The sequence below is a fragment of the Miniopterus natalensis genome, chromosome 20 (genome assembly GCF_054644295.1).
Source record: "Miniopterus natalensis isolate mMinNat1 chromosome 20, mMinNat1.hap1, whole genome shotgun sequence".
NCBI classification, from domain to species: Eukaryota; Metazoa; Chordata; class Mammalia; order Chiroptera; family Miniopteridae; genus Miniopterus; species Miniopterus natalensis.
In genome coordinates, this window is record NC_142100.1 from 19,118,275 (window position 1) to 19,144,922 (window position 26,648).

At 55.3% G+C, this 26,648-nt stretch overlaps 1 protein-coding gene across 1 annotated transcript in view; it reads right to left on the bottom strand.

Moving 5' to 3' along the window:
* Positions 1-17,043: 17,043 nt before the first annotated feature.
* CMKLR1 (chemerin chemokine-like receptor 1) overlaps positions 17,044-26,648 on the bottom strand; it is a 79,946-nt gene continuing 70,341 nt past the window's right edge. Inside the window, exons 2-3 of the mRNA XM_016208733.2 lie at positions 19,402-19,476; positions 17,044-18,811 (exon numbers count right to left, since the gene is read on the bottom strand). Coding sequence (XP_016064219.2) covers positions 17,717-18,808 — 1,092 coding nt within the window. The 5' untranslated portion in view covers positions 18,809-18,811; positions 19,402-19,476 and the 3' untranslated portion in view covers positions 17,044-17,716. The remainder of the gene's footprint in view (positions 18,812-19,401; positions 19,477-26,648) is intronic.

Sequence of the window (26,648 nt, forward strand, 5' to 3'; positions counted from 1 at the left end):
TCAGGTGTGTCTGGGTATGTAAGAGACAGAATGTTCTGGGTGCGTAACTGTCTTGTGCCTGCGCGACTCTGGAACTGCCTGTGAAGAACCAGGTGCCACTGTGTGTAAAATTGTCCCTGTGTTCAACTAACTGCCCTTCTGTGTCGTGAACCTGCATCCCCCCAAGCTGGTCTGGCCCGGCCCCCATATCTGATGTGTGTGTGGGCTCCTGTGTGTGGAATCGCACACGCATGGAGGAGGAATCGCGGGTGTGCGTGAACTCGTGTGTGAGAAGGTGCCTGTGTATTGTGCCTTTTGTCCTTGGCAAGTGTGTGTGTGAAGAGGGGCTACAGCGAGGGGAGGATTACCAGAGGGAGGTGTGAATGTCCTGCTTGGAAGCCACTGAGAGTACAAAGGGATAGAGAAGGGTCAGAGCAGGCCCCTCTGTGCCCTGGTGGGTGGAGTGAGTCTCAGTTTTGTTTGTTTTTTAAACATATCTTTATTGATCTCGGAGAGGAAGGGAGAGAGAGAAACATCAATGATGAGAGAGTCATTGATCGGCTGCCTCCTGCACGGCCCCGCTGGGGATCCCACAGCCCAGGCCTGTGCCCTGACAGGGATTCGAACAGCAGTCTCCTGGATCCCAGGTCGATGCTCAACCCCTGAGCCGCTCCCGGCCGAGTGAGTCTTATTTTTTTTGTGTTTTTTTAAATCCTCACACAAGGATATTTTTTCATTGCTTTTTCAGAGAGAGAGTGGAAGGGAGAGAGACACATCGATTGGTTGCCTCCTGCACTCGTCTCAAGCCGGATGGAGATGGAGCCTGCAACTGAGGCACGTGCCCTTGGCCAGAATCGAACCCGGGACCCTTCAGCCTGCAGGCCGAGGCTCTAACCACTGAGCAACCCGGCCAGGGCCAGTCTCCGCCCTCTTAATCACGCTTCAGCAACCCTCTTGAAGCAAATCCATTTCAGACCCAGAAGGAGCCAAGGTAGCGGTCGTCGCCGTTCCTTCGTTTCTGCAGCAGTCTTTACTGAGCATCTACTGTGTGCCAGGCACCGCTCTAGGTTCTAAAGATTTAAAAAGGAACAGAACAGACAACGCTCCCGCCCCTGCAGAGGTCACGTTTTCCCAAGTACTGAGCAGAAAGCTTTTGGGGAGGCGATGATGGGGCAGAGAAGGAAACAGACCTGGGTGGCCCCTGACCGATGCCAGGAGGTCATCCCCCCCCCCTCGTTATTCAGTGGGGACGCTGATTCACAGAGCCTGGTGGAAACCCCAAGTTGCACAGAGATTAATAGCAGACCTGGGGCTGCCCTGCTGGTGGCATCCCCAGAAAGTCCAGTCCACACACACAGAGCGACAGCACCTGGGGAGGAAGGAAAGCTTGGCCTCCCGGTGCAGGGGACAGGCCTGGTGTGGGAGCTGGGACACCTGGGCTCCCACCCGGCTGCCCTGCCGCATCCTGCCGAGGCTCCAGGATGCCAGCAGGGCAGGCGGCCGGCATCTGCTGACAGCTGGGCCTTCCTCCGGATTTCCCAACGGGCAGTGTGGGAGGGGGAGGCGGGTGGGGGCGCTGGGGGCAGGTCCTTGGGGGACCCATCTCCTCCCCAGGCCCAGCCTCCCTCCCTCTCCCCCCTTCTCTCTCGCGCTGCTTTGTCCTCTCCCCACGCCGCCCCCTTCCTCACGGTGCCTCTCCCCATGGCCTCCATCTCAGTTTCCCTTTTTGGGGTCTCGCTTATCTCCTCCAGCTGCTCTTTCATGCCCCCCTCATTCCGTCGTGGCCTCTTTCTGGGTTTCTGCTTCTGCCGGCCCAGGCACCTCGCTGGCTCTCTCTCGACCCCTGAGCTCTCCCTCCCTCTGCCCGCCTCCCGCTCCCTCCTTCCCTCCCTCCCTCGCCACCCCATCGCCCTCTCGGAGAGGGGGGTGACTCAGCGGGATCCAGACACAGTGAGACAAATGCTACCCAGGCCAGTAACCAAGGAAGTGGTTTCCTTAGCAACAGACTCCGCAGGCACGGGCCCGCTGCCCCATCCCTTAGCTATTACAGTAAGTCCTGCGGGTGGGGGGGGCGGCCTGGAGACAGGAAGCCAGTAATGACCCTGCTGCAGCGATCCTCCTGAGAGGGGACAGTGGTCAGAGGTCAGCTCCGCACCTGGCATCATGGAGACACTGGGAAATCTGAGAGGTTTGGGGGAGGTGGGCTGTGGGGTCCGAGAGAGGCAAGTCGCATGGAGAGAGCTGAGGGAGGGAGCCACGGGAACTGGTGACAGACTGGATGGGGGGGGGACACAAAGCAAAGAGGCCACCAAGATTCTGCCTGTGCAGCTGCTGGGAGGAGGCCCTTTGACTGATGGAGAACCTGGGGCAGAGGAGAGGAGAGGGAGGGAGAAGAGGGGAGCTGACACGGCCACTTGTCCCCGTCTGGCTGGGACGGCACTGAGGGGACGGAAGGTGGACACAGACGCAGAAATATCTCATTCAGTTCTCCCCGTAAGTTGGTAATTAGGAACGCGGGAGATGGAGCACAGCCCTCAGGGTGGTGAGAGGCTCCGAGAAGGTAGTTTATTGGCTCAGGGGACACAAAAGTTGGTGATGACTCTTGGATTCAAACGTGGGAACGGACCCGGAGCCTGTCCCCAAAAAATGGAAGACAGAAGAGGGTAGGAAAAGGGGGGGGCGGAGAGATTTTAATCATTGATTTGGTAGTTTTTCCCACTGGGAAAACCAAAATATGTTCAGTTTTAGAGAAATGAGAAAGCGGGAGGGAGGAGACAAAAGCGGCCCGCGTAGGATCGCTTTCGCAGCTATAAATAACTGCCCCCAAAGAAAACACCTGTCACTTCCAGGGAGAGGAATTCTGTCCCCATTTCAGGTTGATATTTAAATGATTCGGGGGGGGGCAGCGGCAAGGAGAGCTGCAAATCTGGGTGATAATAGCATCGTCCTCGAAAAAGCAACATGTCTATTTATCGTGGTTGCACGTTGACAACCTCCCCTCAGATTCGCAGTCCCCAGCCTGCCCGCGCAGGGGGAGAAGCGTGGGGGTGCCAGCAAGCGGGCGGAGCGTCCAGGAGGAAGAAATGATGGAACATTTATCCCCGGTCCAGGCCCAGGCCCGGCTGCCTCAAATCCAGTTCCCAACAAAGGTGGTGACATCTCCGAGGGGGCCCTGCGTCTCTCTTTCAGGCCCTGAGAGCTGATTGAAGTGAACAGTCACGACGGAATAGAATGTGTTATAACAAAACGATTTTTGTGTGTCCTGCGTCATTTACAAAACAATTATGGGGAATGAACAGTCAGCCAGAAGTGAGAGAGACGGTGGATCTTGGAGAGATTCGTGTGTGTCCTAAAGTGGAGGGACAACCGGGAAGGGCAGGCAACTCCGGGGCCAAAATCTCTTGCAAGGGCTGAGTCAGGCACCCGACCCGTAACCATAGTTACTTGGGCGTCCAAAGCGGAGACGGCCCAACCCTTACCCCAGACGCTCTGAAGCAGACTTTGCAAAAAAAATAAATAAAGCCCAGGAGCCGGTGCGAGGGATCCTCTGGGCCTCCTAGGAGGTGAAGTTGAGTTTCCAATTGCCGTGTTGATGAAACTATCAGCTCTCACAAACTTTGGGGTGGATGGACAGAAGGATTCACCTGCCCAGACAGTGGCCAAGAAGAAGGGAGAATGTAGAACTCCTCCCGGTGATGAGAGCAGCTAATGTTTATTGAGCACTAATTACATGCTGGGTGCTGTGCTAGAAGCTTCCTGGGTATAACATCCCTGAATCGTCACCAGAAAACCCTGCGAGCCTGGGACGCTTGTCTCCCCATTTTACAGTCAGGGAAACCGAGGCTCAGAGAGGTTAAGTAACTCACCCACTGTCACACAGCTGGGAAGTTATAAAAATGGGCTTTGAACTCGGGCAGTTTAGCGTCACAGTCCATACGTCTAACCACCATCCTGTATCCCAGGGGGAGAAATGAGCCCAGAGCCCAGAAGGACGGGGTGGGTCCGGCGAGGCAACGTGGAGAAGACAGGTGGCCTTTCTGGGGCTGAGGACCCACGGGGTGGGGCGAAAGTAGAGGGAAACAAGGCCGTCGCTCCTGAAGCAGCCTGGGAGCCGGTGGGCCGGGTGACTTTGGGCTCTGAGCGGCAAGGTTGGTTTATAGGTTCCCATGGCAACTGCCAAGTAATAATCTCAGACGCCACACTGCTCCGTGATTCTCTAGAAATTCTCTCCTTTTTGCTACCACGGCCGCCCCTCCCCGCTGATGGAGGCAAGGTGACAGCTTCGTCCCCAGGAGAGATTGTGCTGGAGAAGAGAAGATGACCTGAGACCCTTTTATGATGACAATGGTGGAGGGAAATGTGGGGGCGGGAGGGGGGATGCAGGCAGGAAAAAAAGAGAAAGGGGCTTAAAACCTCAAAGGTCCCATCGTCAGACTGGGAAGGGACTGCGTGCGGAAGGGGCTTCTCAGGTCAGCTTACAGATCGCATGAAAACCGTGAACTGTCTCCCCAGGAGAAGGTGAGCTTACGCAGAAACCCGCACACGGTCTCACAGGTCGTTACAAGCAGCGTTTAAACCCCCGGGACCAAAAGTAGGGAATTAAAAATCACCCAATCCAACGGTTTCCAAATTAGGCCAGCAGAGCCCTATCTTCAATCAAAGCGGAACCTGAAACGCTAATCTCTAAAGCGGTGCTGCTCAGTCAGGGGTTATGCCCCAGGGATATTTAACGAGGCCTGGAGGCAGTTGGTTTTCACTACGGGGTGGGGGGAGGGGCTATTGCATTTATCGGGGAGAGCCCAAGGGTGCTGTTCAACATCCTACAAAGCACATATCAACCTGCCACAACAGAGAATATGACCCCCAATATCCATAGTACCAATGCTGACAAACTCTGATGTAATGAACAGGGAGCGGCTCATCCACCCACCCACCCATCCACCCATCCATCCATCCATCCATCCACCCACCCACCCATCCATCCATCCATCCATCCATCCATCCATCCATCCATCCATCCATCCATCCATCCATCCACCCATCCATCCACCCATCCACCCATCCACCCATCCACCCATCCACCCACCCGTCCGTCCGTCCGTCCGTCTGTCCGTCCGTCCGTCCGTCCGTCCATCCATCCATCCACTCGTCCATACATCCCCTCCTTCCGTGAAATGGCCGGGGAATGGCTCAAGGAGCTCCTCCAGCATCAAACTGACTGACATTTAGACTCAGCTGTGTGACCAGGGGCCAGCAGCCAAGCATCTCTGAGCTTTACTCTCCTCAGCTCTAAAATGGAGATGATCGGAGTGAAACTACTGGGGTGGTTGTCCTGGGCGCAGTCACTATACACACAAGGTGGGAAAGGAGCAAAGGTATTCTCTTTATTCTCATTACAGGTATTAATGGGTGTTTTGGAAGATTTCGCAAATGAGAAATTCAGTTGGTAGTAACTGGGAAAGTGTCTGCCATTGGCTAGCTTGCGGGATCAGGGACAGCTATGGACCAAATGCTTTCACCCTCCCACGTTCTTATGTTGAAACCCCAACCCCCAGGGTGCTGGTATCGGGGGGTGGGCCTTGGGAGGTGAGCAGGATTAGGTTAGGTCACGAGCGTGGGGCATTCAGAGGCGTTAGACCTTTCTTTGCATCCTGTGAGGACACAGCAAGAAGGCGGCCCTCTGCAAACCAGGGTGGTGATACCTATGAATGGTGCCAGGTGGGTCCTGGAAATATCCAGGGGGCTCTTTGTAGAGCATATGATGGTCTAACCACGATGCTGTACACCTGAAACTAATACAAAATAATATTGAATGTCAACTGTAATTGAAAAATAAAATAAACACGCCTTTACTGTGGTTAAACGAATGGTAAAAAGCAACGTTTAAGTGCTAATTATTGTTATCAGAGGCCGCTTTCCACCTCATTAAGCGCATGGATTCCGTAATTGTTACCCAGTTCTCAAGGAGCAATCGGGGTTCCTCGGGTGTTAGCATCGGCCCATTTCCCACCAACGGACCCCATTCCCAAGCCACAGGCTGGCAGGCGGGCTGGTCTTGAGGCCTGGACTCAGGGTCCCGTGGAAAAGTGGAAAGGCTGTGCCTTCGCCCTCCCAGGTTCAAGCCCGGGCTCGCTTCCCAGTGCGTGGCCTTAGAAATGTTGCCTTGTGTCTCTGAGCATCAGTCTCCTCGTCTAGAAAGGGAGGCCCATGTGCATGGAGCTCCTGACCCACTGGAGGGATTCGGTTATTATTATTGTCAATATTAGCGTTTCCTCCACCATGAGCTTAGTGATCTCTTTTTGATCAGCTTTATTAAAGTATATTTTACATACAACAAAATTTGCCAACTTCAGCTCTTCGATTTGATGGATTTTAACAGGCACAATATAACCAGGTGGTCATCTTCACTCTCTCACTACAGAAGGTTACCGTTTCCACACAAAGCTCCTGCGTGCTCCCCACAGTCAGGTTCCTCCCTCCAGTCCCCACGGCCCCTGGGAGGCTAGAAACCCACGGTCTCGGGCCCCACATTATACCCAGGGAATCGGGATCTGACACGATCCGGGGCATTGGCACGTGCGGTCATTTGTGAAGCGCAGCCCTGACCAACCCCTGCTCACTCTGCAAGCCCCTCCTGCCCTGGGAAGCTGTCCCTGCACCCCCAGGCTGGGTTAGGTGACCCTCTATTTAGCAAGCATCACACCCCCTGGCAGCTGCCTCTTTCCTTGGCTGGGATCCCCGGGAGACGGAGCAGAAACTGTGATCCCTCATCCTGACGCGTGTTATTAGTGGCCACTACTTTGGGGACCCTATTAAGCAGCAGGTAACTTACCAGCACGTAATCGTCACACTCATCCTACTGGATAGAAACCACGACAATCTCCTTTCACGGCTGAGAAAACCGAGGCTTAAATGCATTGCTCAAGACCATCATGGAAGAGGCAGGGCCAGGACTTGAACTTCTGTGGGTCTGAGACCAAAGCCGGAGGATTGAACCCCTGGTCATACCGGGCATAGCAGGTGGGGAAGGAAGGCGCAGGGAAAACGCTGCCACCTCATGTATAAAATAAAACGCGAACACAAATACACCAGCGCACGATTTATTAGAAAGAAGCCAGCGCCTTGTGTCGAGGGCTCTGGGGTCCAAGAAAGCAGAAAATCTGAAATCTCTGAGAGCCCTTTTCCCCAGCTCCTCTTAGGTTTGCAGTCCCCAAGTCCAGCCCCCCTTAATCCAATTAAAAGGGACTTGTTTATGGTTATCAGCTCTTTATTTGGTTTGTTAAAACGTGCAAATTACCCAGAGGCCTCTTGGTCCCCTGAACCAAAGGTGTCGCTAAAACTATTAAGTTAAATCCAATTAAGCACAGCTGCGGGTGCTTGAGTGAGGTGGGGCAGGGAGGGCGGGGTTTTGCTGGGGAGAGAAGAGATCTGGGCTCCTCACTTCGCATTCGGAGTGTGGGTAGGAAAAAGGCAAAAAGAGGCACCACTTGCCCTGTACCAGACCTGGGGTACATCCTTTAATTATCTCAGGAACTCCGCAAGATGGGCCTGATTGGACCCATTTTGTAGATGAAGGAACTGAGGCCCAGAGAGGTGCAACAACTTGTCTAGAAGGTCACCTGACTGGGAAGTGGCAGAGGCAGGATTTGAGCCCTGAACTGGCCTTAGAGGTCATCTGGCCAAGAGGAAGGCTCTGGAAACACCGAAACCTGAGCCTCCCCATCCTTAAAGCATAACGGTTACATGGCCGCCTCCCAGGGTTTGGGGAGGGGTCAGTAAACTATGTTCGTCTTCAGCGCTCGGCGTATCGTAGCTACTCGCTATGTGCTCACATCTGATAACTGCACTCTTGTCGAAACCCATCTCCTTCCACTTCCTATTTCTCAGAAGGGAAGGTCGAGACCCAGGAGGGGAATGTGACCTCCTCAAGGTCACAGATTCCGTGACAGCTGCTTGTGGGCGAAAGCTCGCAGGGCAGTCACGGGAGAACGGGGGACCTTCAGACACGCTGGGGTGCCTCACCTCAATTCTAACCGGGCAGAGGGCTCTCAGGGGCTGCAGACTCCTCCCCGCTCCCCTGAGACCAGCAGGCCAAGCCCCGCCCTCCACAGGCCCAAAACCCCCCCAGGAGAAAAGCAGGGGAGGGGCAGCCTCTTGGAGAAGCTGAGTATGTTTATCCAGCGAGGAACTTAGCTCAGGAACCTGCAAAACTGACATTTGGGCTAAAATGGTGAAACTTGTTAGCTTAGCGTAGTAGGGCTGCTGTAACAGAATGCCACAGACGGCGTGGGTGTGGCTTAAACAGAAATGTGCTGTCTCAGTTCTGGAGGCTGGAAGGCCAAGGTCAAGGTGTCAGCAGGCAGGGTCCGCTGCAGGCCTCTCTTCTCGGCGTGTAGACGGCCTCTTCTCCCTGCGTCTCTTCGAGTCATCCTTCCTCTGCACGGGTCTGTATGCAGATTTCCCCTTTTTATAAGGACACCGGTCACACTGGATTAGGACCCAACCGAATGACCTGGTTTTTAACTTGACGACCTCTGTACAGCAGGTCACAATCTGAGGCGCTGGGGGTCAGGGTGCCAAATATGAATTTGGGGGGACACACCCTTCAACCCACAACACGGACTCAGCTTCATTTTCCGTTTGGTTTTGTTGGGGTGTGTTGTGGTTTTTTTTGCCGATGCGGGGTGGGGGTGGGAGGAATTGAAAGGGTTGCCATAAGGAAAACCAGATCAGACCAGATCTACAGACAAAGAAATTACGTTTTCTTCGCACACCCAAATTGTAGCAAGCAAGCAAAGGGCAGCCCCCATACATACATAATTTAGGCAGATTTGTGCAGCCTCCTGAATCAATGACCTGGATTAGGCGCAGCCCCCGGAGGTAACAAAGCGCATGCAGTCTTGTTGCTCCAGGAAAAGGGAAAGAAGAAATAAAACATGAGGGCAGGGAGAGCTGGCAGCCTTTTAAACACGTATTTTCCGGGTGCTGGGATAAGCTCGGTATGTGGGTTATTTTATAGAATCCTCACGCAGCCCTAGGAGGCGTTGCTCTTACACTCCCAGTCTTACGGATGGAGAAACTGAGGCCCAGAGGGGAAAAACTATTTGCCCGATGAAACGGGCCTGAATCCAGATCCCGTGTGTGTGTGGTCACTGCCCACCCCACCTGCCCCTTCCCGGAGCTGGCTGACCTCTTCTGAGAAACTCCAAAGAACGCTTCCCTCTGCTCCAAGGGCAGGGGGGTGCAGGGACCTAGAGGCTGGGCTGGTGGGCAGATCTGCCAGCTCCCCAGGGCTTACGTGGCAGGTTTCAGAAGCTCAGCTCTACTGTAGCTTCCCCAGGGAGAACCCGCGGAGAATTACAACAGCAACAACAATAATAACAACAACAATAATAACAATACTTCTTAAAACAACCTAGATGTCCACTTCTGCTAGGTCTCCGAGGCAGTCGCTTGAATAACCAATGCTATATAGGGGAACATTTGGGGGCCTGATTAAAAAGTGGGTAAACGTGCCATAGAACAGAATATACACACGAATCTTTTTGCTAGACAGATATTGCTAGACTAGACTGCAGATGATAAACTAAAATGATAAAATGCTTATCCCTGCAAGATCCCTGGGGTTCTAGGGGATTCCCACCCCCCCATCCCCCCTTTTTTTTCTTTTTGCTGGTTCATATATTCTTTTTTTTTTTTTTGCCAAAAGTTGTGCATTATTTAATATAAAGAAAAGGAGGATATCGTTTCTCTCAGGGGTAAATCATTCTGATTTTCTAAAGAGTAAGCTCTTTATTTCTAAGAGCTGTTTCCCTTCAGCCGCCCTCCCCCCCCACCACCACCATCGTATTTTTGCTCACACCTGAGAATACTTTTCCTGGTAACAAGAAGGCAAACCTGCATCCTGATCAGCTTGCTGGCTATTTTCTAGAGCGTCTCCTGTCTTCTCTAGGAGACACCCCTGGAAACCTGTCCCTGACCTGCTCCCCTTTGCCCTGGCATGGAAACCTGATGGTGTGCCAATGGCCATTCGCTGCCCTGTAGCTCCTGGGTAGGTCCTGACTGGCTGAAGCCACCTCCTTTCTCTGTCTGATTGGTTTAGCCATGGCCATGGGACCCAGGTCAGGAGGGGCTCCCTTGCGAGATTGGGAAACATCCCCCTTCTGCTTGATGCTGCTGGAGGCCGGGACACCTGCCGCCCTGGAGGCCGGGACACCTGCTGCCCTGGAGGCCATCTCATGACCAGGAGAGATGCCATCCTGCGGACAAAGCCTAACCTCTGAATATGACAGAGCAGAGGAAAGGAAACGCTCTGGGACCTCGATGTCACCATCCAGCTGCTGAATTCCCAAACTCCAGGTGTCCTTCAGTCATTTGGAGCTGAGGGTTCTGCTCCTTGAAGCCAAATGCATCCTAATCGATACAGTCTTGCTTCTTTTGACTTTTGCTTGGTTTATTTCAAGCTGTGCATCCAAAGGGTAACGCCAACCAGCTTGGATACTAAGGACTTTTATTCGTTTCATTTACAGCCCCAGCCTTTGAAGAGACCCTGCTTTTCTGCTTCCCCGCTTCTCGAGGTTACAGAGATGGATGTGTCTGAACCAACACGTGAGAAAAAGACTGGAGCGGTTGATGGGAGTGGACGACCGCCTTGTGGAACAGGGGACAAAGGAACTGGGCCTGGGGACATCCGGGTTCTTGCCCTGGCTCACCTCTGACGGGACTAGTTTCCCATCAGGGATCCTCAACTCAACCGACCGCAAGGCCCTCGTAGCCTGACGTGTTGAGAAGGAACAACGTGTTTCCATGGACATATCTGCCCGCATCCCTGAAGATGCGGTGGTCAGGGGACCAGGACAAGGCTTACAATCCAGGGACCAGAAAGGGGTGACATTTCAGATTCCAACAAGCTGACATTGTCCCAACAAGGAGCCTGGAAGGGGACCAGGGGACCCCTACTCTGCTCCCAATCTCTTGTTCTCCAACCTGCCTCAGTTTCTGCAATTCCCCCTTTGCTGTGCTGTTCTTTGGGGGGGGGGGGGGGGACGACACAGCAGTGCCATCTCCCTGCTGCTCTTTCAGAGGGAAAGAGCTGTTGGGCCGGATCCCTGTCCTGTTCTGAGGAATCGGGGGTGGGGGAGCAGTTGCTGAGAGCTGCATCCTGGCTCCCAGAATCAATCTCCACTCAGCAGCCCCAGCCGAGACGTGAGTCCTCTCCCCAACTCCCGAGAGATCCGAGGCTTTCTAACAGAAAGCCTTTCCCTGTTCTGTACCAATTTCTCTGTATTAATTTATTTAACTCAGGCAGCAGAATATCGAGTGAAAGAGTGTAAGCCACAAAGCTATACAGACGTGGGTTCAAATCCCAGCTCTTCCACATGGTCTCAGATGTCGTATCCCCGGAGCCTAGCACAGTGGCTGGCACATAGTAGGTGCTCAATAAAAATCAACAGATGGCTATCTGTGTGGTTCGGGGAAACTTACTCGACCCCCCTTCGAGTTCCAACATCTTCATCTCTAAAATGAAGGTGGGTTTACCCTTCAGTTTCCAATGAGGGTGGAATGGGATGGTGGATGTGAAATAGCCTCTGACCGCCCGTCGCCATGCCTGAGACCCATCACCAGCCACTCCCAGTAAAGCACCGGAGCCTGGGCGGTGGCCTGGGCATTAGAAACTGCCCGCCATCAACCAGGGGCTCACAAGGCCATTCCCAGCCACCAGCGAGGGCTGAGAGCCCCCTTTCCCGCCGTCCTGTACGCGTCCCAGCCGCACAGCACCAGCACCTGGGTGCCAGAAGCTCGTTCAGTCATCCAGATGTTTGCTCTATGGGCCCCAAACACCTGCGTGATGGAGCCCAGGGAGGCCCCTGGGCTCGGGGACACCTGGCTGTCAGGTGCCTGCCTGTGCCTCCTGCCGTAGCAGCGCCCAGCGCCCAGCGCCCAGCGCCCAGCACAGGCTGGCGCCCAGCGGGCTGCTCCGTCCGCGATTTCCAAGTGGAAGGAAAAACACAGGAAGTTTATGGTCGTCACAGTTGTACCAGCCAAATCCTTAATCGAGTCCTGGGCCGGAAAAGAATTACAAAACAATGGGGACAGGGCGTGAGGGGGAGGGAGGCGTCTGGTTTCTTGACTTTCAGGCAGCAGTTAATCAGACAAAGGGAAGAGGCCGAGGGTGGAGCAATGAGCTTGGCGTGGGATTCATGGAAATCTCCTTCGAGTGGGACTGCTCCTGACGGTCCAAGGGAAAGAGCTGTGGCTTCTCCACTTCTGAAGAGGTGACCTGGGGCCTCAGTTTCCACGTCTGTGAAATGGGGATAATTCTACCTTTTCCCAAGTTTCATCACTATGGGGGCGGAAATGTGAAATGGAGTTTGGCTGATGAAGCTCTGTGATGAGAGCTTCCTCGGGCTGCTTCGTGGACAGTGGGTGGTCGGGGGCAAGCCTGGCAGCGGGGAGACCAGGGAGAGGCTGAGCCACGTCTAGATGAAAGTGGGTGGCACACATGAGCCCGGCCTCTGCTAAACGCTTACGTGCGGCAACTCGTTTCATCCTCACAGCAACCCTGAGAGTGGCCAATTCTTATTATACCCATTTCACAGATGAGAAAACTGAGGCTTTGGAGAGGCTGAGTAGCTTACTAAGGTCACAGAGCCTAATTCTAGCCCTGATTCTAGCTGATGTAAATGGTGGAGCTGGGACTGGAGCTCAGGAGGTCTGACTCCCAAGCCCATGTGATCCTGCGTCATAACCATCCAGGGTCCTTTGAGTCAGGGGACAGGGCTGGGGTGACCCCCAGGAGGGCTCAGTCCTTCCTGAGACTCTTTGGATGGGCTCTGCAAGGACTCCATCCGTCTGTAACATTGTTTTGAATCAGAGAGAAGCCCCCAGACCTGATTCTGCCCAGAGCACCAGTGAAAGTGAGAAGTCATTGCTGCAGGCATCGTAAGTTATTTTACCCACTGAGGCATAACTTGCTGCAGTGCGTGCCTTCCTCTTATACGTACAGAGAGACGGGGTTTCACATAGAAGGACAGCCACAAACCACCACCGCGATCAAGATGCAGAGTATAACCCTCACCGGTATCCGGGGCAGTTTTAAAGAGTAAAGTTTGTGACCCCAAACACAGCATGTTCCTGCCCCATACCAGGTTTTCCTAAGATCCCCTGCCTCCCCTTCAGCCAAGATTCTGCTGGAAACTCCCCAGTGACCCCGAGATTCTGGGCTGGGGTCCTTCAGGGCAGATTCGCACCAAAGTCCTTGCCCACACACTAAGAAGTGGAGAGGGTGGCTTGGTGGATGCCCTGGTCTCTAGCCTGACGGTGCTTTAAAAGTGCCTCCTGTGAGCATGTTCGTACATATCTCTTCTCCCAGCAGCCAGTGAGGTAGGAGGTCCCAATCTTATTTTCAAAAAAAAAAAAAAAAGTGCCTCAGTTTGAGCATCTGTAAAATGGGGGAATGGGAAGGGATGAATGTGATGAAGTAGCATCTCTTCTAAACTCAAATATCCTAAGATTCCCAGGGCTGTGAGGAAGCGACAAACACATCCAGACACCACCTCCTCCCTCCAAAGGGAAAAACAACCCCTTAGGCCCACCCCCCATCTTCTCAAAATCTCACCCTGGAGATTTTGACACGTGCCTGCCTTGTCCCACAGAGGAGTCTGCTCAGAGGACAGCTTAGGTTTGTAGGTTGCTTTAGAGTCAGACACACTGGGGTTTGGATCCCAGCTCTGTCACCTGTTAGCTGTGTGACATTGGGCAAGTCGCTTCGCCTCTCTGAACCCCCATTTCCTCATCGGTACACGGAGATAGGAATGGTCCTCACCACAAAGGTTGGAGGGTGCCCCAGCCTTGGACGTGCTCAGTTCAGATTACCCACTATTATTATTGTCGCGTTGTTGAATCTCTGAGCAGAAGGTAAGGGTCCTATAGATAGGCCCGTGCTTCCTCCTCTCTACACCTCCCACCCACGGCCACTGACCAGGTCTCTGGGGCAGCAGCTGGCTGACGTGCAGAGGGGTAACCCCATCTCCTATGGGGGGGAGAGACTTCTGGAAGATCCCCCGGGACAGAACTCAGTAACCTCCAAGGTTAAACCCCAAGTCCAAGCTCTCAGAGTCTTGTCTGCCTCAATTCCCACAGCCACCACCCGCCATAGGAGCGTGAATAAGCCTCTGTTGCTCGTAGGTTAATATATGTTTTATTTATAGGGCTTTATTATGTGCTCGGAGGGCTCCCCTGAGAAATATAATTGTGCATTGGGAGGTACATTTGAATAATATTTACAATTAAGTTCCGTCAATAAAGCAACGCACCGAGGCCTCTGTGCAGCTGAAACAGTCCCCGGGTTGGTTTCCCACTAACCACTCCCCTGAGAAAGCTTGGGGAGCTCTGAAGCCTCCCTCCAGCCGTCCACTCCTCTCAAGGGCCACCTTTGCTCCCAAAGTCCAGGCCTCATCGCAACATTTGGAGGCTGCAGTGGCCCCCAAGTCCCCAACCCTCTCCAACCTGTACTCCCCAGAAGGGCCCGGGGATTGGGCGTCAGAAGGGACGGAGATCTGAGCATATCGCTGCCCCACGGGGCATCCCCTTCATCTCAGGCTCCCACAGGCCCTCATGGCTCTCGCTTTTGGATTCTGTTCTCCCACCCATCCCGGCCCCTAAGACCAATCCATCTCCCCTTCCGAGCCCCTCTCCCTGATCCCCTCTCAGTCCCACCCCCCTCCTGCCTCTCAAGGGCTGAAGGAGCTGGGAGCTCAGCCACAGACCTGGTTCGAAGCCCAGCTCCACCATTTATTCGCTTTGTCACCCTCAACGCGTGAGGCCCGCAATCTGAGCCTCGCTTCCCGCATCCCCACGTGGGTCTGAGGGTCCTCTCCTCGCAGGACCGTTTTGAGGGTGTGGTGAGAGTTTGCCTGCATATGACGGTAGATGCTCAGTAAATGCGGGGTTCCTCTCCTTCGCTTATCTGCCATTTCCTTTGTGCCTCCCTCTCCCCTCCGTGCCCCCTCCTCTGTCCTCAAGTCAAACGTCATCTTCCCTTCTTGCCCCTCTGCCTGCTTCCCAGCACCCCCTCAGCCCACGCACCCCACCCAGGAGGCAGCACTGCGACCCCATGGGCTGGATCCTGGCCCCCGAGGGAGGGCTCGGGGCACAGGGCGAGCTCGCTGCCTGTGAACAGCAGGGACTTGTATGTGTGACGGGCGGTGGTCCTCAGAAACGGCTGTAGGGACAAGATCGAAGGGACCATCATAGTGGCATTTAACCTTTAATGGGAAACTGCAGCCAGAACAGGAAGAGAGGGGAGCAGGGGCAGAAAAAGGAGGCCTGACCCGAAAGAGGGGAACAGCTGGTTTGGATTTCGCTCCCGATCATCAGCTTTTCCAACGACAAAATGATTTCCTGGCCCCCCGGGGCCCCGCCTGGCCTGGACGCAGCCGGGGTGGAGAGAGGAGCTGTGCCGAGGAAGCAGCCCTGGCCTGGGGCTCAGAGGTCCAAGTGGCCGGGGACTGCCTCTGGGACCTGGCTCACGGCCCACACCCCCTTGTGCCTTAGTTGCTTCTCCTGTGAAGCTGGGGAGGGGGTGACCGGGGCACTGGGCGCTATCTCTGAAGCTCCCTTTTCGCTCTCACACTGTCCGGGTGCAGGTTGCTTCAAGCAACGGGAGGCTGCAGCTGGGGATCAATTCAGAGCTGGCCCGTCATAAACACAACTGGACCTGACTTGTGAAGGAACAGTTTGTCTCTTAATGAGGTGTGATTACAAACAGCCCGTGGCCTCGGGAGCCTGCCGGGCGCTGTGTAGACGTTACATCTGTTCATAGCATCTTGTTGGAGAACTGGCTTCACAATGAAGGGACTTGGGAGAGAACAGAATGCAGACCCTTGGAGACCAAAGGGCCTTGGGCCCACAAGGGGCTGCCTCCAGCCAGGCCCGTCCCCCCTGCCTTCCCTGAGGTCTCGGGGGTGCAGGAAGCGGAGCCACCGGGGGGGGGGGGGACGTGAGGATGGGTGTCCAGGGAGCTGGAGGCCAATGGCATCATCTTTGCCATGTTGGGTCATTTTTGAAAACTATTTGCACAGCTGACTTAAAGGCCATTGAGGTGTTTATATATTAATCCACTGAGGAATATATATTTATGGTCAAAACTCCTGGCCCCTCTCAAAACCTTAAGACTCTGCAGCCTTATTTGAGCCAGACAGACACATAGGTTCAAATCCAGGCTCTGGCAGAGACCAGCTGTGTGCCTTCAGGCAAGTGACTTAGCCTCCCTGAGCCTCAGATACTTGATATGTGAAGGGAAGTAAAATGTAATTGTACCTAACTCAGGGCAGCTGTGAGGAATAAATGAGATACGTGTAAAGTGCTTATCATATGAGGTGCTAAATAAATGAAGGCTATCATTATCGTCTAGAATGTTCTCAATGGATACATTCTCTATAGAAAGAGACAGAGCCTCTGGCTAGCTGTGTGCTGTTGGGCGAGTTGCTTGCCTTCTCTGAGCCTCAGCTTCGTCATTGTAAATGGGATAATGACACCGGAGCACAGGAAGGTATTGTCCTAGGTGAGAAGGTATTGTCCTAGGTGAGAAAAGGCCATAGGGCCGCGCACAGGAGCCCTGCGACCTGCATCCCAGAAGCCACAGTTGAAGGATTCAGGCTTCAGACTCCTCTTCGAATTCGGTGACTGAGCCCTTGGACAGCCCCCTACTCTCCCAGTTGGGAGGCACTCCCAGGTCGCCTCCTGAAGTTGAGTTGGGACTAGTCTCTAGCAAGGCTTTGAGGAAGTTCAGGAGGAAGATGAGAGGCCTCCTACCTCACCTCTTGCCCAGGGTTCATTCTGAGCGGCTCCAGCCAGAGCCCATAGATTAGGGAAGGAGAGGGGAACCGCTGGGAGGGGATGGGGGCTGCTGGTGAAGCTGCCCCCTCAACCCAGCCCCTCCCCACCCAGGAACAAATGCAAAGTGAGAACAGAGGTTGGGGAAAAGGGCTAGCACTGCCCCCACCCCCAAAATAACTCCAGCACAAAGCACCGTGGCCCATTGAAAGTGCTCTCCTTTCTCAGTTCCTTCCCCAGCTCCCATTGCACCCTGCCTGTCCGCCCTCACAAAGAGCCCACGTGGCCCCTCAGGACCTGTTCTTTGTCTTCCTATTTGGTCTGAAAGCCAAATGCACGGTCCTGTGGGGCCAGACGATCACATGTCCCTTTCTTCCCCCAGGTCACCGGTGCGTTTCCACACGCCCTAAGCCAAGTAATGGCTGGAGCGGTGGGGTTCCTGCCTGGCTATTGAACAGGTATGCAGGGGGAGGCGTGACCTGCGAGTGTCACACTGGTTAGCTCTGCCCTCCTCTGCTCCCACCAGGAACGGACCCTGTAGAGTGTTTGTGTCATTACCGGGGAGCGCACAGTAGGTAGCAGAGTCTCCCTGTCTTATGCCGATCGCAGTGCTTTTGAGAATGTTCCCCTTTTTTTTTTTTGCTTTGCGTCAGTCAAGGCTGGTCTCCCAAGAAGCGTGGGACGCTGGTCCAAGGCTCTGAGGCACATGGCCTGCCACGTCCCCCATGCCACTGCAAGACAGGGGTTCCAAGCCCTGGGTGCCCAGCTCAAAACACTGTTCAGCCCCGTGCAAAATACAGAGGGCATTGGTGGGTGCTGACAAGGCTCCTGCTGCGGTCTTGAGAAAGCAGAGCTCTGGACGCCAAGGTCGGGGGTGTCTCCTGGGGCCCCCAGGGGGGGCTCAGAGCATGTTGGTCTCCTTCTCATTCATCGAGGACCTCTCGTTTACGGTTGACATCCTGGTAAAGCTCCTGTGGCTGGGGTAGGAGGAGTGGCCCGTGTCTTCACTCAGAGCGTTGACCAGGCGGGAGAAGAAGGCTACCCTGAACTTCTTGAAGTCCTGACCCATGAAGACGTACAGAATGGGGTTCATGCAGCTGTTGGCGATGGCGATGGCAGTGGCCAGGGGCAGACCCAAGCTGAAGACAGAGCGGGACACGGAGGTGTGGTGGAGCTCCAGGAGGAACAGGGTTTGGAAGGGGCACCAGCACAGGAAGAAAGTGATGATGATGGTCACGATGATCTTGAAGGGCCTCTTGGTCTTGGCCAGCCGGTTGCGCCGTAGCTTGCAGACGATGGTGAGATAGCAGGCGGTGATGACGAGGACCGGGATCAGAAAGCCGCAGAGGAAGCGCGTGACGGTCACCACCAGGTGCCGGTGGAAGCCCACGGAGTCCAGCTGGGGCTGAGCGGACCACGGGGACGAGCTGAAGTTGTTGAAGCAGGAGACCTTCCCGTGCACGAGGGCCGTGTCCCGGAACACGAGGGACGGCGAGCTCAGGAAGAACGCCAGGACCCAGATGCCCACGCAGGCCATGTAGGCCAGGCGCACGCTGCGGTGGTTCTGCGACCAGACGGGGAGCAGCACCGAGACGCAGCGGTCGAAGCTGATGACCGTCAGCAGGAAGACGCTGGTGTACATGTTGTGGAAGAGCAGGAAGCTGTTGATCTTGCACATGACCGTCCCGAAGACCCAGTTGTAGTCCATGGCGATGTAGGCGATGTGCATGGGGAGGAAGAGGTTGAACAGGAAATCCGCGATGGCCAGGTTGATGAACCAGACCGTGTTCACCGTCTTCTTCATCTTGAAGGTGGCGATGAAGATCACCAGGCCGTTGCCCAGGATCCCGAGGAAGCAGACGATGCTGTAGATCGCCACCAGGAAGATCCTGATGATGTCGCCTTCGGGGGAGCGAGACTCCTCCGGAATCATGATGGTGCTGAAATCTTCATCGTCGTAGGAGAGGGAGTAGTTGTAGTCCTCGTACTCCATCGTCTGCCGGGGGAGACAGGGGGCGTTAGAGGAACCTTGGCTGGCACCGGCTTTAGGAGGTTAACGGACACCAGCAAGAGCGGTGCCCTTGTCCCTGGCCATGAGCAAGGCCAGTTCCGTAGTTTAACTACTTGTCTTTTGCTATTGTCATTCATTTAAGGACTGTCCGGCACCTCCTTCCACACCAGGTGCTATCTGAAGGTGTGGCATGCACACGCTTTCTTCTTGCTTGCTAAAGCTCAGTGAGGCAGGTAGGCCATGAGCCCCACTTTACAGATGAGGAGACTGAGGCACGGAGAGCTTAAGCCAAGGTCATACAGCTGAGCGTCAACCCAACTTCAGAATCTGTCCTCTGGACCCTCCCCTTCCCCTTACCGTCTAGTAGGGGAGACAAGCATTCGTCCAAAAGTCCCTTAGTCCTGGGAAAATCTCAGCGACGCTAAGTGCAGCTAAGGAGAGGTGCACAGCGCCGTGAACTTGGTCCCAACCACGTTTCCAAGACCCAGGGGACAGCTCTGCCGTGCTCCCACATTGCCAGTGGGCCCCACTGGTGCCCTTTGGAGATCTGAGCTCAGACCGCAAGAGTCGCTCACCGTTCACGGTTACGGTGTCCGCAGCTGTCCTGTTGGGTCCCCAGCCAATCAGTCCCTGTGCACAGCTGGAAACACCTGCAGGGGAGAGCAAGAGAGTAGCAGTTGGATCCCGGGCTGAGGGCCACGGCGCCGGGTGGACTCAGAACCAGAGAAAGGACCTGTTGCCGTTACTCCTGATTTACAGAGAAGGAAGCAGAGACATGCAGAGGCGAAGGGACGTGCCCGAGGTTACTCAGCGGCTGAGCTGGAATCTGAACCCAGGGCCCTGACACCCTGGACTCCATGCAGTTGCCACCACTAAAGCTCTCCCCATCTTGATAGACGGGCTCCAAGCAGATGCCTCGCCCCGGCGAGACTGACAATCGGTGCTTTATTATCAATAACTCCAGCTTTCCTCCATCTGAATTCATTGCTGGTCCTGAATGGATTTGAGGTTATATTTTATTGGATAAAAGTCATCTGTTGCTTTTATTAAATAAGAGCTACTTGTAAAATTCCACTGGGGACTCTGGGTTCCAGGGATTCAGAATTTAAGCTTGGGTGTCGTCCCATTCTGCAGGCTGGCAGCAAATTCCAGAGGTGCCCAATAAAGGGTCTCCAGGGCTTCCTGGGGCGCTGGAATGAGGAGAGAAGATGGGGACATTGCAGATGCCCCCCCTTACCTGGGGGAAATGTGACCAGTGTTCATGATAACAATAAATTCCAGGGACTGTGCTGAGCATATAATACAGGGGGTCTCAATTTAGCCCTGTGAGGAGCACAAACGAGGGCAAGGGCGATGAAGACCCTTGCCCAAGGCATCCACGCAGCAGGTGGCAGAGCCGGGATCATAATCTGATGACAGCCGCCGAGTGTACCCTTGAGGAAGAAATGACTGTGTCCACATTCCCTGTGCCGGGCTGTGCAGGCCCCAGGGACAAGAATATGCCTTTTCTAGCAGGAAAGCTGCCTGAGCACCAGCCATCACATCCAAGTTCCAGGCAGGAAGAAGGGAAGAGCTGGAGGAGGGAGGCTCCACAGGAGCTCACAAGGCACAAGGCAGAGGAAGTGCTTGGAGAAGCCCAAGGAGGGGTCTCCCCCCAGCCTGGGAGTCTGAGGCTTCCTGGGGCAGCTTCCTTAGGGTGCCAGGGGGCTAAAGTTTTAACCCATCAGCTGAGTTAGTATGGCAACTATAAGTTTAGATGACAGAAGAAGGAAGGAGGGAGGGCCCCCCTCTCAGCATGGCACCCTCTTTGGCAGTGTCTGAGCCCCGGAGAGTGAAAAGACCGAGGACTAAGGACCGAGCCATTGGCACTGCAGTGTCTGCAGAGACGCTCTGGGGACACAGATAACGTCATGTCTGGCTCTCCCGCTGGGCTGGGAGCAGCTCAGGGTCAGAGGCCTCATCTTTTCATCTTTGAATGGGGGCCAGGCTGGGCCGCACAGGGCGGGGCCGACATGTTCTGGACATGTCCACCCGTTCACCCCTCACCTCTCATCCTGAGGACTGAGTCAGTGTCCTCAGTTGGCATGTGCCCTCCTTCCACCCCAGTCCCTTGGCTCTCCCTGGAGGAGTGGCCCCAGTCACAGGATTGCATTTGGCCTCCATTCTGCCCCCGCATCTATCCCTCCTGTCCTGAGCTCCTTTCTGCCCCCAGACCAGGTAGTACTGGGCTCAATGGTCAAGGACACAGGTTCTGGGGCCCAGCCAGGCTGCCAGCATCCAGATCCTCAGCCCGTATGAATTTCCTGTGACCCTGAGCAAGTCAGTTACCTTCTCTGCACCTCAGTCGTCTTAGCTATCAAATGGGCATGATCATAATAGTTCGGAATGGTTGAGAGAATTAAACGTCACGTCACATGCAAAGTACTTAGCACGGTTACTGGGTAAGCACTATGTTGTTACTGTTATTATTACTGTTCTTCCCCCCCCCCCCCCCCCAGGCTTCCACTCTTAACTCCCTCCGAAAATGGCCTTCGTCTGGGAAGGTGGGAGGGGCCAGGAAGGCCAGAGGACTAAGGCATCCTGCCCACTTGTCTCCCAGCTCTGGGTTCAAGGGCAGGTCAAGGGCAACACAAGCAAAGATTTTGCTTCTCTAAGCTCCAGTCTCCTCACCCCTCCAGGGGGGGTAAGAACCGCCCCCCCCCTTCATCTTGTCAGGGCTCATGTGAAATGAGACATGATTATACCCATTTTTCAGACGGGAACACCAAGGCACAGGGAGGTAAAGAGAAGGGTTCTGCACCACTGTAGAGGACGAGGCCACTATTACTTATGTGTCAATCGTCGTTGTTGTTAGTGGTGGCCCCATCTATAATGAGTGTTCACCAGAGTTTTCTATTAGCACCTGGAGCTGACCCCTCCTGCCTCCTTCATGTCCACCCTGTCCAGCTCCCAGGCCTCCCTCTGAGGCTAACCATGTCCTACCGGGCCCCCTCCCTCGGCCATCCCCCGCCTAAATGCCCCGCTGGATCACAGAGCTCGCTCTCCACCAGCCCCCAGCTCAGGGCCCGGCACAGCAAGCACTTAAGAAGCACGTGCGTTACTGTGCTGACATCATTTACTGGGCACTTACTGTGTGCTGGTGCCCAGCCCACTAGAAATGGTGTCACAGGCTGTCCCCAGACAGCCCTGCAAGGGGGTGGCACCCTTCGCTCCGAGGCTTCAGAAGCACGGGGCTTGACGGATGCCCGCTTTATCAGCGAGCTCGGGCTGCCGCATCACAAAGAGCCACAGATTGGGAGGCTTAAACTTTTCCCCTCATATTTCTGGAGACTGGAAGCCTAAGATCAAGGTGTTGGCTGCATGGGTTTCTCCTGAGGCCTCTCTCCTGGGCTGGTAGGTGGCTGTCTTCTCCCTGTGTCCTCGCATGGTCATCCCTCTGTGTGTGTGTCCAAATCTCCTCTTCTTATAAGGACACCAGAAAGACTGGACGAGGGCCCACCCTAGTGACCTCATTTTACCCCAGTCACCTCTTTGAAGGCCCCATCTCCAAATACAGTCACATTCTGAAATAACGGAGGTTGGGATGTCAACATATAAATTTGATGACACAATATAACCCATAACACCTACGTCATTGTCCCTGTTATAATTTAGCATTGCTGTCTGTGGTTTCCCCAGCTCACTCGCTCTGTGCCTGGGCGTCTTGCCCCAGCTCTCTACCCCAAGGCCTGGCCCATGCTGGGGCCTCAGCCCTATCCTTATAGTGGGCTACACACACATGGGCACACACACACACACGGGCACACACACACTCACAAATGAGATAACCCATCTCTAAACCCAACAAGGAATTTCCGTCTAGAAAGTACAAGGAGCCCCTTCCTGCCAACCCAAACGACAGCAATCCCAACAGAAAAACCAGCAAACGATATAAACAGTTCATTCATAAGAGGGAAACCCCCAAACCCAGGCATACAACAAACTAATGCTCTGAGACATGCAAACGAGAATCACAACCAGGTGACACTCTGTGCCTACCAGCCTGTGGCAGGGACTAGAAGGCTGGCATGGATACCCCTCGCTCAGTGTGGCAGGCTGGAGCCCAGGCCCCCTGTGCTCCTCACGGGGCCCCCCACACAAGGAACCATGCCCCAGGATGCTCCTGCAGTGTTTGCGGGGTATCCCTTGACTTCAGTCCCCCAGAAGCAAGCCTCAAATGAGGATTCCTGCAAAAGTGACTTATTAAGGAAATGTTCCCGGAAAAATCGGGGAGTGGAAGAGTAGGGCTGGGAAGGGGAGGAGCCTGGGCAAGGGCACAGAAGGCTGCCTTGGCTCAGGCCGGGGCTCAGGGGACAATGGAGGTCCCATTCCAGGAGGCCGAGCATTTATATCCCTCCCCCTTGTCCTGGGGCTGTGGGTTCCTCCCGCAAGGAGTCGCAGGTTCGGGCTACCAGGAAGGCTGTGTACGCAGCGAAATGGTCAAGGACCCGGGACCCTCGGGGGGCGCACAGAGGCGCCTGCCAGTGGCTGGAAGAGGGGGCCGGGTGAACGTTCCAAGCAACAGATGACCCAGCGCACAGAGCAACGGAAGGCGAAGCATCCTGAAGCCACCTACCCCACAGCACTTAGGGACATTGGCAACTCGCTTGCAAAAGCAGCCACACGCACAAAGCAGCACTGCACGTTCTGCAAGCACACGGCGGAATCACACACTGAACACATTAGGGTACACATTGAACTCATTAGAAAGGCTCCGTGGGAGAGGAAATGGGGGGGAGAAATCGGGGCTAAAGGAAGTGAGTGCCCTGAAGAGAGAAAATAAGACAAGCGCGGGGGCTTCCGGGGGCCAGTGACGATGCAGATGGAGATGGACCCAGACGGGTCATGATGTCACCCCTCCCGCCTCTCCTGAGGCCCAGAAAACCCAAAGCAAACAAATGGACACCCCAGACCCCTGCCTGGGGTTTCTGTTTGGGCAGTGCCTGGGTCACTGAATCCTTGATGAAGCCACACTGGACAGGCCAAGGGCCAAACAAGCAGCATTGACCCTGCCCCGGGGGACTCAGGCTCCCCCCACCCCCCAGCCTCCTCTGTCAGGCAGGAAATGAACTTGGAGGAGCCAAGGAAGTCACCGCACCAGCCCAGCTGGAGGCGGCCATGCAGTAGCCGAGGCCCTGGCCCCTCTTTGGCTACCCAGCCCCTGCCAGGGGCCAGATGGTCACCAGGCAGAAGATCTCGAGGCTGATGGCCCTGCCCACACCACCGCAGACCCTTGCTGGGGCTCAAGGTCACATCTGGTTCCTCCCGTCACAGAGAACAAAAACCTTAGGCAGATGGTCTTTGCTTAATTTTTGTTAAACAACCATGTCTATAGCCCTGATTGCATTCCCGGCACGGTTCTAAGCACTATTACAGATGAGGAAACTGAGGCCCAGAGAAGGTCAATAAAGTGCCCAAGGTCACGCAGGTAGCTCAGGCACATCAAATTCATCATTCCGAACAGAGGAAGCAGCTCAGAACCTGCTGAACTGCCAAACCCACTCTTTCCTTGTCCGCTGCTCGTCTCCGAATATTCCAGAATCCTCTGGCCTTTGCCCCTCCTGGGACCTCCCAGGAGCCTTCACGAGGTCATTCTGGCAGGGTTCTGGGTGTGCATTTTATGGATGGGGCAAGCCGAGGCTGTGAGTTCCCTGGGATTTTCCCCAAGCCCCTCTGCCTCTAGTTAGTGGCCCAAATGGGAATGTGTCGTGATCCCAGAAGCTCTGGGAAACGTCCTTTGGAAGCAGAGCTCATTCATTCACTCACCCATCCCTCAGGGATGTGTGCAGCCTACTGCTCCTTGGCCCGAGTGAGGAGGCCGGGGTGCAGGAGACACGCCTTTTACACCTGGACCTCCCCCTAACCCTGCCAGGTCGCTGTCATCTGTACTCATCTACCAAGTGGCGGAAGGGCCACTTGCCTGAGGTCACACGACCGGTTAGAGGCAGTGCAGGGATTTAAACCCAGGTACTTATGAGTCAAGGGCCCCACCTCCTCCAGCTGCTGACTTCTCTCCTGCCAGTGTCCCCACAGGCTCCGAGGACAGCAGGGCTGAGAGGCACCTGGGTGGCAGAGGTGCCCTTCCGCTTCCTCTCGGTGTTACTGCCCATGTCCCTGGGCCAAATGGGCACCCCGAGTCTGCAAAGGACTCACTCCCTTTCTGTCGTGTTTGTCCATGTATCTCCCTCTGTCTCTTGTCTCTGCCCCTCTCCCGATCTCTGCGAGTGCCCCTCTGTGTGTTTCTCTTCTCCAAGGAGCCTCCCTGTCTGTCTTCTCTGTCACCCTGTCCCTCCTTTTCTCCCCCCGCCCCCCGAGAGGCTCAGCAGCCCCTCACCTGCCCACATCACTCACCTGTGTGCCCAGCCAGCCCAGGCTGCCAGCGGCCACTCCCTGGCCCTCCCAGCCCCCTGCTGCCCGGTCACAGATTGCCGCTAACCTTCCCCTGGCCGCGGCCCCAGGCCTAGCGCAGGCGCCTTATCAGCCAGCCGTGGGCGTGGGAGCCCATCAGGCACACTGGAGGCTCTTTCTTCCCTAGTGTGTGGCCTGGCTCCTGTCCCCATGTCCCACCTCCCCCACAGCCCACCCTGACAGCCTGGCTGGGCAGCCCCTCATGTCTCTCTTCCATCCATCTTGGCCGCTGAAAGGCTTTTGGGAGCTGATAGGCCCCTCGGAGGGCATCCCATTTTGTAGCTGGGGAAACTGAGGTCGAGAGAGCACGCGAACCTCCCTCAGCCACACAGAACAGGACCCTGGGCTGTCTTGTGTGTGGCGGGTGTGTCTCCAGAGCCTCTAACTCTGTCTGGCACCTCCCACCCCTGATGCCCCACCACTCCGCGTCCTCGCTGCGCAAGTCTGCCAACAGAAGCTCGCTCAGAGAGGTGAAGTGAGCAGCCCAGGCTCACACAGCCTTGAAGCATCAGCTCAGGATGCAGACCGAAGACTCTCTGACCCCGAAACCTTTGCTATTTTGACTCGTCCAAAAACACAGCCTCAGCCAGCAGTAGACACCACTGTCCGGGCCACACATGTCCCTCCCTCCTCAGCAATGTCCCCACCTCCCCCAGGCCCAGCCACTGACTGCAGGTCTGAGGTCTCTGCCTGCTGCCAGTTCCCCTGCTGGTCCATCCACCAGTTTCTCACCCTTCAGAAAGGGGACCTCCCAGCCCCCCGCCAGATGGCTCCAGGAAACACCCCAGGGGTTCCAGTTCCCTGATCCGCAGCTCTGAGAGACTCAGAGACCTCAAAACCGCACAGCGCCAGCTGATATTTCAGCGGGGGCCTGGCTGCCAGCCCCGGGACAGAATTAGCTCTGTGTTGGGAGAGAGTTTCCTCTGGTCCCACGCCCACACTCCAAGCTCACACTGAGTCTCCGCAGGGGGGCTAGAGGCCCTGGCTGCCTGACGGGCTGTCCCACTTCCTTTCCCTTGAGATGGGGTCCCTGTGAGCTTAGGGCTCAGCAGGAGTTAGTGAAGCCCGAAGCTTATGCCTCTGGACCTGGCCAACCCACCTTCTCAGAGGCAGGGGCCCCAGAAACCTCCAGTAGCTGGGGAGAGCACAGAAACAGGAGACTCCAAATATCTATGCCAATGCCTGGCACTAGGCTCCTTGCCCTCTGACCTCTGGTAGTGGGGGTTAGGGGGCAGTGGGAGAGCGAGGCCGGGTGTTTCTTCTCCTGGCTCCCTCCCCGCAGGATCTCCATCAGTTGGCCACAGCTGTGCCCCTTGGGTGGCAGTGACCACTCCGCCCTCCAGCCCCCAACCTAGGGCAGGAGGGTCTCCTTGCA